This window comes from Bos mutus, chromosome 11 (assembly GCF_027580195.1).
Source record: "Bos mutus isolate GX-2022 chromosome 11, NWIPB_WYAK_1.1, whole genome shotgun sequence".
Lineage (NCBI taxonomy): Eukaryota > Metazoa > Chordata > Mammalia > Artiodactyla > Bovidae > Bos > Bos mutus.
In genome coordinates, this window is record NC_091627.1 from 10562638 (window position 1) to 10579215 (window position 16578).

Consider the following 16578-nt stretch of genomic DNA (forward strand, 5'->3'; position numbering starts at 1 on the left):
CTGTGGCTAGAGAAGAAGGGCCTGGATGAGGAAACAGACTGACTAAGAGGTAGGACTGGCCTGGGTCAGTGGGGGTCTTCTGTTCTCCAGCCAGTATCCAAAGCAGCCAAGTGGCTCAGCTTTAGCCACCCTAGCTCCATCCATCCCCAGGAAACCCATTCAGGTTTGGGGCACTACTGGGAGTCTCCAACCAAAGGGGACGTTTGGAATCCAATGGAGGTGGAGCTTCGAGTCAGATGGTTTGGATGGTGGGCAGGCCAGCTGAGCTTTAGGTTCATCGTCAAGTACAACCATCCTGGTGCCTCAGCCATTCTGGGAATGCAGGACTGTGGAAATGTGCTCCCCACACCCAGTGGCCGTGTGGAAAGTATGAGAGACAGGCCCATCCAGAGATCTTTTTAGAATGAGCCTCATAAAGAAGTCAGGCAGTGGCACCTGGGCAGAACTTTGACTCCTCGAGTAGGAGAGCATGAGTGCTGGAAGAGTGAAGTAGAGATCATTCCAGACAGAGGCACAGTGGGTTGAAACGGCCTAGTTTTAGAGGATATTTCTAGATTACTATGTCATTAGCTGGGAGGTGGAGAAGAGGGAAATGAGACCAGCGTGGCAGACCTAGAGGTTGCAGCCCCTTCTGGAGAGCTAGAAACACCCACTTCTCGCTCTGTCTCTCTGAGTGCTGCTTGGAAAGCAGAAGCGGCAATCCAGGCATGTGACTTAGTGGATCCTTGGAACAACTCTGAAGAGCTAGGTTTCGTTGTTATCCCCCTTTTACAGATGTGAAAGTCAGGCACAGAAAGGTAAATTGCTCAGGGTCACACAGCTAATAAGTGGTGGAGCTGAAAATTCAAACCCAAGCAGTCTGGCTTGCAGCTGTTAAACCATACCCTCTCAAATGGTTTGGGGGTCAGGGAACCCCTGGACGGACACACACACATACACACACACACACACACACAGTTGAGCCTAGAGCAGAAATCAGATCAGACCTTCTCCCTACCCCCGGCTGCAGGGATGGACTCCTGACACCCACCTCGTCTCAAAGCCTGAGCTGAGGAAGGTGTCAGGACTGCCCCAGGAGGGGGTTGAATAGGCCAGACAGACAGTATGGGATCCCTGTTGGTTTTCCATAATACTGTCTGGAATCCACAAGGAGGACAGGGAAGGTATGGGGTGGGCAGTGTGACCCTCAGTCTGTGGTCATTGGCTCTCTTTGGGAATCGTCTCTGGGCACTAGCAGCCAGCCTCAGATGCTTGATTCATCTTCACTTTTGCTGCTCAGCTCCTTTGAACAGCTCCGGAAACCTCTGGGGCCCACTCCATGGCTTGACTTAGGACCACGGGAGCTGCTAAACAGGCTCTGTGCCATTTTAGTTCCTGGCTCTCCAGCAACCACTGAGCCCACATCATCTGAAGGGAGGCTCCAGGGGCCTCAGTCCCTAGTCTGGTCCCGCTGGAATCATCGCTAAGGTTATTCAACCTCATTTTTTAAAATTGGATTTTTAATTACAGTGAAAGTCACTCAGTCGTGTCCAACTCTTTGTGACCCCATGGACTATACAGTCCATGGAACTCTCCAGGCCAGAATACTGGAGTGGGTAGCCTTTACCTTCTCCAGGGGATCTTCCCAACCCAGGGATCGAACCCAGGTCTCCCTCGTTGCAGGCGAATTCTTTACCAACTGAACCACAAGGGAAGTATTACTAAAATATGCCTTCTGTGAAAAAGTCAAACAAGATAGAAATCTGTAAAGAAAGCAAAAGCCTTCACCTTTGCTACTGCCTCACCCTACCCCTGATATAATTCTAATGGAATAACCTTGAGAACAGTTTGACTCACAGCCTTCCAGATTATGTTTGTATGTGTATGTGTTATCAACAAACATGTGTGCACACACACATGTAAATAATACACATATGCAGCTGGGGTTTTACTTTGTTAAAATGGAGCATGTGCTATACCTTCTGTATCTTTTTAAATTTAATAGTATATCAAAGTAATCTTCCCATGTCTTATTAACTTAAGCTTAATTTTTTAACAGCTCCATAACATCCCAGTATACAGATATACTGTATTTACTTTCTAGTTTCCTACTAGAGGGTATTTAAATTGTGTGCACTTTTTAGTATTAAAACAGTGCTACAGTGAACATCTTTGAACACACATCATCATGTGCTTGGAATCATATTTCCTAGGCTAGATTCCTTTGTGGGTCATTGTTGTTCAGTCACTCAGTCACGTCCAACTCTTTTGCGACCCCATTGACTGTAGCCCACGAGGCTTCTCTGTCCTTGGGGTTTCCCAGGCAAGAATACTGGTGTGTGTTATCACTCAGTCCGACTCTTAGTGACCCCTTGGACTCTAGCCCCCCGGGCTCCTCTGTCCATGGAACTCTGCAGGCAAGAATCCTGGAGTGGGTTGCCATTTCCTTCTCCAGGGGATCTTCCCGACCCAGGGATGGAACCTGCATGTCCTGCACTGGCAGGCGGGTTCTTCACCACTGAGCCCCCAGGGAAGCCCTTGTGGGGCAATTCAGTTTTAAATGGCGCCTTGTTGTAGTTGTTCTGTTTAACAGAGGAAACCACCACTACCCCTGAGCACCTACAAAGAGCCCATTGGCTGCGCTGGAGCTCTGGGAGTAGAGTTGGGGTTTTAACTTTTTTGTTTTTTTTTTTTTTTTTCCTTCTTTTGGCTGCACTTTGAGGCATGTGGGATCTTAGTTCCCAAACAGGGATCAAACCTCCACCCCCTGCATTGGAAGCATGGAGTCTTAACCACTGGACCACTGGAAGTCCTGAGTTGGATTTTTAAAAAATCCCACCCTGATCTTCAGAGCGCCCTGACTTGGGGCAAGGGGGCAGAGGAGGACAATGACAAATAGGTATCAGTGCTTCTAATACAGCCTGCCCCGGGCACTGAGAGGAACACCGCCCCGAAGAGGTGATTAAAGCGCTCTTCTTAATTCTGACAGGGAGTCAGACAGGGCTGCAGAGAGGAGGGGAGCTGCCCAAAGGTGTGCCTTCCGACCCCTCTCAGGAGCCCTTCTGCGAGGCTGGGTGTTCAAGAAGAAATTTGTTCCGAAGAATTATGGTGCTCTTGCATTTTCTCCTACACAAAGAAGAAAATCTCAGCTGCACGCCCTTTCCTTTCCTCCTCTTGGCACTTTCTGATTGATGATTGGAAATGATGGCAATACATAAACTATTTTTCTTTTTATTTTATGACCTGGTAATAGCAGTAACATATTTCCAGTAAATGTTTTCTATCGCAATAAAAAAGTTGTAACAAGACTAGAAATGGGTATAGTTAAACCCTAAAGAAATCACACTTTCAGAACTGTGGATTGAGGCAGTAACTCTGTAAATCATTTAACTTGGAAAGAGGCTCCCTCCCCCCAGCAAAGTCGGGGCACGCAGATGATGCTCTCTTTAAGCACTCAGCAGATAGGTGCCCGCATGAGGGCTGAGGGGCTCTTGGTTTCAGCCCCTCGAGACCCACTGCCCACACTCTCTTTCTCCTGGTCTCCCACCTAGTGTCTTCACTCCTTTCTGAACGGATAAATTCTCTCAACCTTACAGTTCTTTTTTTCTAACCCCAAATTCAATAAGACTGTAGAAAGCTCTTCCTGGAACACAGCATAGCAGTGTGGTTAAGAGCACAAGCCTGGACTCACACACCTGGATTCTCCTCCTGGCCTCACTGTGGACACGTGACTTAACCACTCTGCGTGTTTTCCTCCTCCATAAAATGGGCTTAGAATAGGGCCTGCCTCATAGTTTTATGATTCAGAAAATTAGTGCAGGTAAAGGACTTTGTTAAGGGCCAGGAGAGTCCTCAATGTCAGTCACTGTTGTTATACTCTAAAGGAGCAAATTGATGATTTTGTTTAAACTTGCATAGCAGTATAACAGCTGACATTTGCTGAGTGCTTATTACATCCTAAGCACTGTGTTCTGTGTAATCTTTACAATTACTCCACGAAGGTTTAGACCAACTAATTTGCCCGGTGTCACAGAGCCTTTGTAAAAGAGCCGAGATTTTAACCCAAGTCTTTTAAACTCCAAAACTCAAACTTTAACTACCCCGTGTCCACCTTCTAGGATTAGATGCTCACAACAAGAACAGGGAGGGTTACACTTTGTTCTTGCCTCTTTTTGTTTTGAACAGTGAGTTTCGGTTCTACTTGGGGATCTTAGTGTCCCCTGGCAGACAGCCTCTCACCTAGCTCTGAGGAACTGCTCTGAAGAAGTATGAGAGGAGCCAGGATACATATGAATTTTTTGGCTGCAATGTACAAGTAGTCATGTACACATCCTGGTAAAAGATTACTGCTAATCACAAAAAAACAAGAACAGATCTATCAAGATGGTTACACTTTGAATAGTTCTGTCTCACACCAGACATGTCCTCCTTTGTCTGGGAAAGATTTAAAACCAATAATGTTGAGCGCTTATGCTCTCAGAACTCCAGGGCCAGGCAAAAAAAAGCACTTTTTCCCCCCTGTTTGGAGGCAGAGTTGCCTTATCCCCAGCTGGAGCTTGTTTAGGCTCTGTTACTCCTCAGAGGATGGATGGCTGGTGCTTCTGTGTGTCCAGTATCCTTAACGTGCTCTAAAAATTAGTCCTTCCCCAGCCTTTGTCTTTAATTTCTGGTTCTAGCTGACACCTTCATTAATGGTCCGGTGCAAGCTTTCTGTCGACGTGAAGACGACTGTGTGAAAGTGGTTTTGCTGCCCTATCAATAATGGTCATAATTTCCCCAATACTCTCATCAGCAGTGAATTGAGTCTTGCAGCAAAGAAATGGAAACCCCAGTGCCGTGGTTTTAAAGCGATTTGTCTTGTAGACGGCGTCTTATTTCAGTAAAATCAGGTCAGTGCAGCACTGCTGGGTCAGATCTAAGTCAGATACAAATTAGTTGGAGGAAATTGATCATTCCAACATTTAGGTTATTTTTAGCTTCTGTAGCTTTTTAATGTCTCTTTTTTCCCCTGTATTTACCTTTGCGTTCATAAAGCTTAATAAAGTTTAAATGTCTTCTCAGTTTCCACCAAGCCTTTGACAATAGGCAAGCATGCTATCTCCCACCCCATGATAGCAGCCTTTCTTCATAGTTTTGGGGTTCGCTCCAGTTACAACGTTGTTTGAACTCTTAAACCCACTCCTGCTCATCCTCTGGCCTGCCCCCTTTCTGGGGTTTGTTTATTGCCCACACTGGCCCCTCGACCGGTCTGTTCTTCATTGCTATTGAAAGTTAATGGGGGCAGAATTGCATTCCCAAACATTTGAACCTGAAGTGGCCAGGCCCGAACTTAGTTGATCTCTGGTGATCGGTTCAATTTAGTTACGATTTTTTGCCATTAGGCCGGGGCTGAATGATGGTGATTTGGTTGAGGCCAAATGTCTGAAGAAAATTGGCTCTCTGATAAGAGTGCTGTTATCAGAGGGGGCTACCTTCTCATTTACATTTAGATGAGTATTGATTATTTATTTACTCAGAGAAGTGAGATTCGTTTCCAATCTTATCTTTCTCGTCTCTGCTTGTCAGCAGAAAGAGAGATAGAGCTCCTGACATCAGGCCAAGATAACAGCACTTTGTAGTAAAGATAAAAGTTGGAATGGGCCTTTTTCTAGTCTTGACTGAAAGGATAAGTTTTAAAAATTAGAACTGATGGGTCATGCTTTCAAAACCTTTCCTGAAGGTTTTGCAGTTTAACTAGGCAGGAGAATTGGTTTATTGGAACAGCCTTGGTCTTTCTTCTTTTGTAATAGGAATTGTATTTAATTTGATTATATTCGGCTGTTTCACTGAGAGCAAATTGTGTATTGGCTCAGAAGAGGCTGAAGTGTGACCTTATTGTCATGTCAGCTTGTTCCTTTCTTATTATTTAAATTCTAAATGATCCAATCCAAGCCTCAGAGGGGGTATAAGCTACAGTGGTTATCACTTGAATATAATTCAGTGCTTATATTAAGATCAAACAGAAAATGATTATAGTCACTCCTACAGGAAGAGTTACAAGCGATGGAGCTGACACTAAATGCAAACATTTTAGGATAGCTGATGTTGGTTCTGAGCTTGGATATTGACAGCATCAGCTTGTTGGTGATGGCTTTGGCTCAGTGAGGAACTCGGGATTCAGCCGGCCCCTGCCACAGATCAGACAAGGCTTGGCACAGCTTGCCTCTTGTGGGTCTCCCTGCCACCAGTCTTCTCAGCCCACTGTTGACAGAGCCACCAGGAGAAGTGTACCGAAATATAAAGCTGATTGTGTCACTTCCCTGCTCTGTTAGCATCTGTTGCTTATAAGAGAAAACTTAGACTTTGACCAACATTCTGGGCCAAGCCTCCTAGCCCCAGCTTCCCCTTGAACCCCCGCAGAACCCAGGCCTTTTCTCCACTGAATTTGCTCTGGGCCCCAGGCAGGGGGCTCTTCAGTACTTCCTTGCCTTTGCACATTCTGTTCCTTCTTATAGGAATGCGCTACTTCTCCCTTCTTCTCCCGGCTCCCAGCTCCGCGTCAAGACTCAGTTCAGATGTGTCCACCTCAGAGAAGGGGCAGTTCATTGTCCCCTCTTCTGGATTCCCACAGCACCTGTCCTGACCTGGGGAAGAGCACTGGCTGGGGCTCTTTGATAGTTTTATCTGCTCATGTGTGTCCTGCCACCTCCCCCAGCCTGCAGGAGGTCAGGAATCACCGATTATTCATCTCTGTGTCTGGGACACTGTTGTTGCAGTGGGACTGAAGTGTTTCTAGGTGAATGTATGGATGGCATGGCAACATCACATATCTTTTGGTATCTGTGCTGCTGTGGTTTGTTTGATGGGGATGGTAGGTACTCATCATTTTTAGACTGTATTCTTAGGACCACAGAGACTAAGGAACTTTAGGAATCCTGGCTGCTGAGCAAGTCTCTAATCTCAAATCCTGCCCGTAGCTTAAAAGCAAGCTTGTTTAAATAGATCTGCCTGCTCTCCTACCCGTACTCCTACCTCAGACACACGTGAGAAAGGATGCAGACGTCTGCTTGATGCCAGCATTCCCCACCATTATTATCCTTTGGGATATGCCAGCATTCCCACTGTATTATCCTTTAACGGGGCTGTTACCTTGTGACTCTGAGGCTCAGGACCTGCCTAAGCCTCCTGCAGCAGTTCCTGCTCCACCCAGCCTGTTCTAGCAGTGACAGCAGCTGCCACTGAGCCCCTCTAATCCTCACAGCACCCTTCTCAGGTACAATATGCAGAGATTGTTACTTCCCCAGAACGCATAGTGAGAGGGTACAGACACTGGAGTTTTCTATTCAAAACCCAGCCCTTCCTCTTATTTGTTCATACTTAACTTTTTCTGGCTGCAAGCAGCTCTTTCAGATTAAAGCTCCTCTTCAAGGTAAAAAATGAAAAATAACGTGAAGGCACATCCCTGAAAGTGTTCAGCCTTTTCCTTTATCATTCTCCAGATAGGTGGGCCTTCAACATGTTGTAATGTTCAGCGATAATAATGATAGGTTAATTCATTTATGTCCTACTTCAATCTGAAAAGCAGTTGGAATAGATACACTAAAGGGATAAAAAATGCATGAATTGGAAAACTCCCTGAAAGTAAAGGAAAATAAAGGTCTGGAGGTTTAACTGACCCAGAAATGCGTGTTCAGTCATCACACATTTAGTGCTGAGCTTCCTCGTAGGCAAAGGAGAAAGGAATACAGTATCAGTTAGTTGCCAGATTTATGTTAAACTGTCTAAAGGTACAAACACGCCAGTTGCTCTGAGGAACTACAGCATTTCCCGCTAGATCTGAAGGAGATTTCTTCCGTGGGTCTTTAGAAGTAAGATGCAGAATGATAGTGACAATGGTGTGGCTTCTCTCTCTTCACTCTTCAGGCTTTTGCCCTTGCTTCCCGTTGGATTTCAGCCCTCAGCTGGCCCTCAGCTGTTAAGTAAGGACATACCAAATGCTTTTACATTTCAGGCGAGGATTAAAGAAAAGGCATTGAGGAAGCTGAACTGAGCATATATCCACCATCCAACAGATACTACAGATTTCCTTCGAAACTTACATCCTAAGATGTTTGCTTTGGGTTTACAAAATCCCATAAAAATCCTGCCTGGGTATTATAACTTGGAGCCCTCCCTAAGTGCCCAGAGCAGTATTTTGTTCCTAGACCATTCGGTGACATGGTTTTACTGCAATAAATACATCATCAGAATGCCTAAGCAGGTTTTCTCATCTCTGCAGAGTAACTGCTTCCCAGAGTCTTCCTTTTGCCTTCCTCTCTGCTGTGAGGGAAAGGGGATGGAACTCCGTGCACAGCTGTGACATTTTACAAACCTTTCCAAAGGGTGGATATTGCCTTGAAAACGATGTCGTGTTTGGTGTGAAAGAGCCTCATATTTTTATATAATCACTTCTTTGGCAAAAGTATGTTAATGGAAACTGACCTCACAGCTTGTCTTTATAAAACGGCTTTTGGCCGCTGTTTTTCCTATCCTCCTGTGTCAGCTGCCTGAAAATCAAATTAACATTTGATAGAAACTAGTGTTTGATATATAGTAGGTCTGGGTTGTTATAATCTCGATTATCATCAACAGACATTTATTAAGAACATACAAGTGAGACACTACATCCGTGTGTAATGTGTAGACCACAGGCCTGGGCAGTCTGAGGTATGAAGTCAGACTGAGTCCGCCACTTCCTGTGGGACATTGAGCAAGTTATTTAGCCTCTGTAAGTCATGATTTCTTCCTCTATAAAATGGAATTTGTACTCTTTACATCCTAAGATAATCAAGAGTGAAAGAGATGAGGTATATGAAAGGCCGACCGCAGTGCCTAGCACATAGTAGACCTTGTTCTCTGTTACGATCTCTTCTAAAAGTTGGATGATGTGGATGACCGTGGTGGAAGCTTAAATGACACTATTAATGTTCTGTTCTAACTGCTTTATAACTATTAACTTACGGAATCCTCAGACCTATAAAGTAGTAGCTGCTAGCATTATCCCCATTTTATAGATGAAGAAACAGAGAGGTTAAGTAAGTTGGCCCAAAGTCGCAGAGCTACGTTTCTCAGCCAGAACTAGACTGGGGCAATCTGGCCCCAAGTGCGTGCCCTTCATCATCAGGCTATATTGCTTCTCATATATCCCCTGCCTCTCATTACACTGTATGACCTAAAGTTTATCAGTTCGGCCTTTTCAGAAGAAAACGTGTAAAACGGTCTTTCTCTATGAGCTGTCTTATCCAGCATTCAGGCAAGAATCATGAGAGAAATTGAGATTTGTAATAGGCAGTTTTCTATTTGGGTCCAGATCTGGAGTCTCATCTACAGCTTAACTAGCCTCCGCTCCCCAAAGTTAAGACCCATCTGTCATTTGCCAGGTTCAGAAGTGGGTTAGCAAGTTGCTCTTAGTTTTGTGGACGACCCTGGAGAACTGAGAGCAAAAGATTATGCTCAACATTTTAGTTACTTAAAAAACTGTACATACGTAGGAATATTCTTAAGAAAGATGGGGAGAGGATCTTCCTGGACAGATGGCAGAATAAGGTCAGCCTTTATTCCTAAGGAACCTGGATAGAGCATGGGATACTTAGCACTTGGTGAATTTCACTAAAATAATTATTTCAGATCATCTATTGTAGAAATGAGTGTATAGAAACCACAAATAATTTAGAACCCAAATGAATCCACAGAGCTACCAAAAATATATACTTAAGGTATAAACTATGGGTTTGTTTTTTTTAATATAGGTCAGTCATTTATAGTTTGTTAAAGGAAGAAAGCTTCAAAAATACATAGGCTTTGGTTACATTCCCCCATCCTGCTTCCTACTTGCGTGATCTTAGACTGGTTGCGTGATCCCTCGCTTCAGGGTCCCAGTCTGTCAAATGAGGGTAGTAATATCTGCCTCTCAGAGTTGCTGTGAGGATTTAGTAGGGTAACATATGCGGAGTGCTTAGTGTATAATGGCCACGCGGCAATTTAGAGTCGTCATGATACTAGGCTCAAGGAGAAAGTCCTCCAGCAACTTTTAGGAAACAAATTATTTTTGTAGAAAAATCTACAGAACTCAAGAAACAAGAAAGTAAATATGGAATGATGGCATTTATGGCTTAGAGAGTGATGCAGGGACCTGTGTTTAGCGATAAGGGACCCTTGGTAGTACTCCCTGCCTCCCCTGGTTTCCCTCGTCCATGTTCCCTAGGCAGCCGCAGAGACCAAAAGGAAAAAGTGTACAAAGGAGACCAGCCTGAAGTACACCCTCAAGCAGCCAGGCCTTGGCTCCCAGAAGCAGGAAGAGGGTGGCTTGCTTACTCTCTACCTGTCAGGTAGGCAAGCAGCTCTAGACACCCAAAACCCTATGTGCTGTGCTCAGAGTGACCATGCCAGGTTACAGGGTTCCTGAAGATGAAAGCATTGAGCTACATAAACAGATAAGGTCTAGTTTTGATTAAAGTATTGCAAACGAAAGACCTATTGGAGATGCCACAGTGTGTGGTAGTTAAAGTATCCTCAGAAAAATGGCATAGTAAGAAACTGGAGGACTTATAAGTAGATATAATGTTTTTAAAATGATAAATAAAAGTAGCTTTTATTTAAGTTGTTACAGGAAATTTGAAAAATACAGGAAACCACTAAGGAGAAATAAAAACAGTCATCATCGCACTCTCCAGTGTAATCACTGTTCACCTTTTGGAAGTAACCTTCCAGTACACCCCCCATTACTTTACATATATTTTTCATAATTGAAATCATCTTACACATGTTATATTATAATTTTTCATAAACTAGCATATTACAAACATGTTTGATAAAATCAAATACTTTTGCAACATCACTTTTAATATCTTAATATCTTCATTGTATTTCACAATATTTTGTTTAACTAGCCTCCCTGTTGGAGTCTCAGAGTCGCTCAGTCGTGTCCAACTCTTTGCAACTCCATGGACTGTAGCCCATCTGGCTCCTCTGTCCATGGAGTTCTGGCAAGACTACTGGAATCGGTTGCCGTTTCCTTCTCCAGGGGATCTTCCCAACCCAGGGGTTGAACCCGGGTCTCCTGTGTTGCAGGCAGATTCTTTATCATATGAACCACCAGTTGTTAGGTCTGGGTTATTCCCATATTTGACTGTCATTAAAAAAATGAATTATTACAGCTTTGTACCCAGATTTTACTGTAAATTCATAGGAGCGAAAGTCAGTGCCTATGCACTGTGTTGCTGGGAGATACCAAGGTTGTGGGAAATTAACAGGCCAGTACTTTAGAAAGCAGCTCCCCAAGTTTGGTGGTGGCTCTCTTCTCTCTCATAGGCCGAAGCTGCCCAGGGCTGTGAAAGGTGGGGGGTTAGGGAGGAGACAGCAGCAGGTGAGAGGGCAGGGGAGAGGGATCTTAGGACTTTCTCAACAGCTAAGTTTCCTTCAAGCTCAGCTGGGTGTGACTTCCGGTGACTACTTCCCACCAGTGAGTATGAAAGTATCCGGTGACAGCAGCAGGCAGGCTGGGTAATTGACAGATATTGGCACTGCCGGGTGATGGCTCATGGAAACTGAGAATTATCTGTATTTCCATACCTTTATTCGCTTCATGTTTTTGGAATTAAAATCGAACTGTGTAGAATGTTGAACTGCAATGCATTCTTGACCTGAATACGGTGTACTAGAATTTATCAGAACTGTATGGACTTCTAAGCATGCATGTCCTTAAATAGTCGTATGCGTCTTGAGCGTTGTTAACTTAGTGCAGGCTTAAAACCTCTAAGTAGTGTAAAAAAGGACTGAACGAATGTAAGAATTCTGATAATCAGCAGAAACGCTAGTGAAATACCAGTTAGAGAAAAGATCAAATATACCATGAAACTGAACTGCAGCTGCAGTGCTGCGGATGAACTTAGAGCATGGGAGGGGAATGGCTGGAGGTGAGTGAAAGGCCTCCAGACTGATGGAGGAGACGTGTCGGACGTGAATGAATAATCGACAAGATGACGACAGCTGAGGAACATATCTAAAAATACGTGTTGCACCTGGGAGCCCCGCAAGGCCTCTGGCGCTTCCTCAGATCTCTCCCACCTCCTGTCTGACCAGACATGCCTTTCATAGTCAAAATAATCAGACAGTTTCTTACACCTCTAATCTTTTCAATACCCATTAACAACAACAAGAGCAGTCTTTTGAATCTGATCATTGGATCGTTAGGTGTTATCTGAGAACAAGATTGTCATTTGGCTTGACAAAGAAATACATGAATAAATGCCCCATGTTTTAAGATCTTTCAGAACCCCCTTGAGATGCAGGGTAGCTAATATTTTTGGTCTTCAGTATTATTGAACCTGTGCCTCTTGTGTTTTCATAAATATTTCAACAAAACCATGAATCAGTAGCTACTATCCTTCTGTCACTATAACCCCCAAACCTGGAGTTTATTTTTTACCCTATCTGCTTTTAAAAAATTTTTTCTGCATTTTTGGGTTCTAAGCATACTTTATTTCTGCTTGTAATTGATTATTCATTATCATATAATAACTATAATGTTGTAGGAGTGCCTCCTGTGAGGCAGGTACAGTACTAAGTATTTTTCCTGTGTCATCTCTAATCTTCACAATAACCCTTCAAGGTATGTGTTCCCACATTATACATCAGGAATCAGAGATTCAGGGAGGGGAGGGTACCTGCTCCTATCTGGGAAACCATTGTAGCCACAATGGTGGTTCCAAGTCAGTCCGACTCAAAAGCCTTTTACCTCTCATCTCATTTAGGGGAGAACTGCACAAAAGTAGACCCAATAATAGAACAGACAAATATGTGAAACCTTGTGGGGAAAAAAACTCAGACTCTTCCATCTTGGATAGCTAGACCCCAAGCAGACATCAGTGTTTTCCTAATGCATTGTCAGCTTTTCACCGGTATGTGGTGTTTTCTCAATGTTCAGTTCACTGTTTCAGCCTCCTCCCCTCCTCCTGCCCCTTTGATCTTCCAGGCCCTCAGTACCGCCTGGAGAAGCAGAGCGAGCCCAACGTCGCCGTGGACCTGGAGAGCACCTTGGAGAGCCAGAGCGCCTGGGAGTTCTGCCTGGTCCGCGAGAACAGTACGTTGGCCTCCTCGCTCCATGTCCGCTTTGTCCGTTGCAACATGCTCACCAGTCCCGTGTCTGGGAACGCTCAGTGGTCTGGCCTCCCTAGGCAGATTTGAAGTGACTGTTTTCCAAAACAGACCTCAGCCTTCACGCCAGAAGCGTAATCCCAGTGTGAAATGATTGATTTCATGCTTTTTGGTAAAGAGTCTGCATCCTGCTTGGCCCTCTGTGATTAATATTTAATCTGTTAAACTGTTGTGTTCCTAAATTAGGAACAGTCCTGGAAACGGCTTAGAAATGTAAGGCCTTTTCTGTGGCAAAAGCTATTTTGTATATAAAGCATCTGGCCCTGTCGATATCACTGGTCAGTCATCAGGTTTTAGAAAATTCTGACCATTTTCATACTCTTGGCTGGAGGCAGCATAGGGTGGTTCCTAGTGGTGTGTAGAAAGCCTCTCTGCTGCTGCTGCTGCTGCTGCTGCTAAGTCACTTCAGTCGTGTCCGACTCTGTGCGACCCCATAGACGGCAGCCCACCAGGCTCCCCCGTCCCTGGGATTCTCCAGGCAAGAACACTGGAGTGGGTTACCATTTCCTTCTCCAAGAAAGCCTCTTTAAATTTTAGTTAATTTCTTTCCTTCTCTTTAGAATTTCAGATTTGTGAATTTTGGCCATTCCTCTCCACTGTACCCCAGTTGACTTAAGGAGCAACATGTGGAGACTGATCTCAGCAGCCAGCTCGCCCTCATTCCTGGTTCATTCAGGGCTTTCACACTCTCACACAGGCAGTTTCTTCTTTCCTCTGCTCTGGTTAACTTTCTCATCCTTCTTCTCAGTTTAAATGTCACCTTAAAAGAGGCCACCTATGATCTCCCTGTTCCCTCATTGCCTAAACCCCATCCATCCCTCACTTGGGTCCCCAGCTATATTCCATCATAGAGCATACTACTTTTTCTTCATGGCATATATTTCTGTTTATAATTATCTATTTTTCCAAATGAATGATTGATGTCTGTCTCTCCCACTGCACTGTCAAGTCTTTGAGGGTATACCTGATCCATACCAGACTGACCTGTATTAATTCACCTAATATTCACTCATCACCCATTTTGGGCCTTGCGCTGTACGTTGGAACTCTGTAGTGGATTCTGTCTCAAATTGTTGACTTCTTGTTATTTGAATAAGATAAAAGATTATTTGTTAGGATATTGGTATAGACTTTGGATATATAACACTTAGATATGCAAAAAAATTTCAGATAACAAAGTATAATGAAAATTTTTAGCCTCCCTTCTCTCCCCTAATTCCTCTACAGGAGACAACGGTTGTTCCCAGTGTCTTTGGTATCTTTCCAGGGATCATCTAAACATATGCAAACATATTCTGTATATGTGCATGAATACACCCACATAAAGACATATATATATATACACACATTTGGGATCCCTGATAGTTTAGCTGGTAAAGAATCCGCCTGCAATGCAGGAGCCCCCAGTTCAATGCCTGGGTTGGGAAGATCCCCTGGAGAAGGGATAGGCTACCCACTCTAGTATTGTTTGGCTTCCCTTGTGGCTCAGCTGGTAAAGAATCCACCTGCAGTGTGGGAGACCTGGGTTCGATCCTTGGCTTGGGAAGATCCCCTGGAGAAAGGAAAGGCTACCCACTCCAGTATTCTGGCCTGGAGAATTCCATGAACTGTATAGTCCATGGGGTCGCACACATATTTCCCCCTTTTAGCAACAAACGGAAAAAACTGTCATCAGTGCTCTACATTTTTCTTTTATCATTTTAACAATGTATCACATAGAGAATACTCCATATGTTGCATCAATCCATATATTGTTCCATATATAAATTTACCTCTTTCTAATTGCTGTATAGTATTTCACAGTATGCTGTGATTCCAAATTAAATGTGGTTTGGGGTTTTGGGGGTTTTTTCTTTGAGGATAAGGTGCAGCTTTCTTCTACTGGGGAAGAAAAGCTATAAGGATTGATGGATAAAGTTTTGAAATCTGGTCTCTTGTTCTTACTCTACTTCCACTTCCAAGTATGAGCATAGTCTTAATTAAGTTGTATGACCTCTGTTAGCCTCAGCACCCCCATCTTAAAGAATTCACAAAGTCCTTTCAAAGCTTGCCTTTGAGTCAAAATCACTTTGTTAGTGAAAGAAGACCATACCAGCATGTACAGAATGTGCCAGGTAGTCAGTGGTTTGGAATCAATGGAATATTATAACTAGTCTCTGTAAAATGGAAGTAAACTATAAAAACTATTTCTTCTTTTTTATAGAAAAGATTTTTTTTAATTTTAAGTAGAAATTTTAATCAGGAATGCATATTGTTCCCCAGTAGCTACCTATTAAGAAATTGTACTGAGACAAAGAAAAATGTTTCAGAAACAAAATTTTTTTCACTTCTGTCACTGTATTTGATCAGGACAGGCTTGCTATCCTTAAAGCCATTTTAGAAGTGAGCTAAATTATAAGCATCTATCATGCAGTGTTTAAGGGAATACGCTGTCAAGCCAGACCCTCAGTTCACATTCTGGCCTTGCCACTAACTGGCTGTGTGACCTTGGACAGCTTACTTAACCTCTCTTAGGTAGTTAATTTACCCTCATAAGGTTGATGGGCAGATTCATAAAGCTCTTAGAATGGTGCCTGGGACATAATAAAACACTCAATAAATATTAACTGTAATTAATAAATAACAGAAGAGCAGCATTCCGTGGCTCATAAAGCAGATGAGGCAAGGATGTGGCAGTCTGAAGCACTAGAACTATCTGGGCCCTCAAGGAGGTATGTGGTTGGGGGAGGGAGTGATGCGGAATGGAGGGGAAAGGGAGAGCGGGGGCCAGGGCCAGTGCGGAAGTCTGTGTCACGGGACCAGAGAACTTAGAAGCAGGGTGCTTTCCGGCACCTGTGCTTTGGTGTCCCAGAGGAGGTACACCTATAAGGAAAAGCATTTGATTGAGAAGACTGCATAAGAGCAGGTATAAGCCTTTCAGATTTCCTTCCTTAGAGGGACAGGGCATGGCTTTTTTTATACCAATCACATCAATAGATCTTTTTAAATTATTCAGACCTGCTGCTGTAAGGCCTCATGTGATACATTTTGCTCCCTCTTATATAATCGTCACAACCACCTTTCAAGATGCTTTTCTGATTGTAGAGAGGGGTTGTGACTTGTCCAGTGTTAGCTAGTCACTAAGTGATGAAGCAGAATTCTAAGTCAACTGTCTGATTCTAAAGCCTACCCTGAGATTGTTGATACAGCAACCTAAATTTTCAATCCTAAGAAGGGTGATGACAATCGTCTTTATGTACTATAAGAGAGAAGCTTGCAAATGAAGCTAACATGACAAGAGTTTCTGCCTAGGGACTGAGAGGCAACATTTGTGCTTGGATCTTGGCCTAAATAAGAAAGTGACAAGCCAAAGTCCTTGAGCTTTCCAGTTTGGATTCTAGTCTGATAATCTACTGCATCCTTCAGCCAACTGTCTGCTCAAAGCTG

General features: G+C 43.8%; 1 protein-coding gene across 10 annotated transcripts in view; it reads left to right on the forward strand.

The window, feature by feature from the left end:
• MAPKAP1 (MAPK associated protein 1) overlaps positions 1 to 16578 on the forward strand; it is a 234765-nt gene that overhangs the window by 160565 nt on the left and 57622 nt on the right. For 9 of the 10 annotated variants that reach the window (XM_070378987.1, XM_070378984.1, XM_005893044.2 and 6 more), the window contains one exon: positions 12971 to 13078. The exons of the other annotated variant lie outside the window; for it this stretch is intronic. In XM_070378987.1, coding sequence (XP_070235088.1) covers positions 12971 to 13078 — 108 coding nt within the window. The remainder of the gene's footprint in view (positions 1 to 12970; positions 13079 to 16578) is intronic. 10 annotated transcript variants of the gene reach the window in all.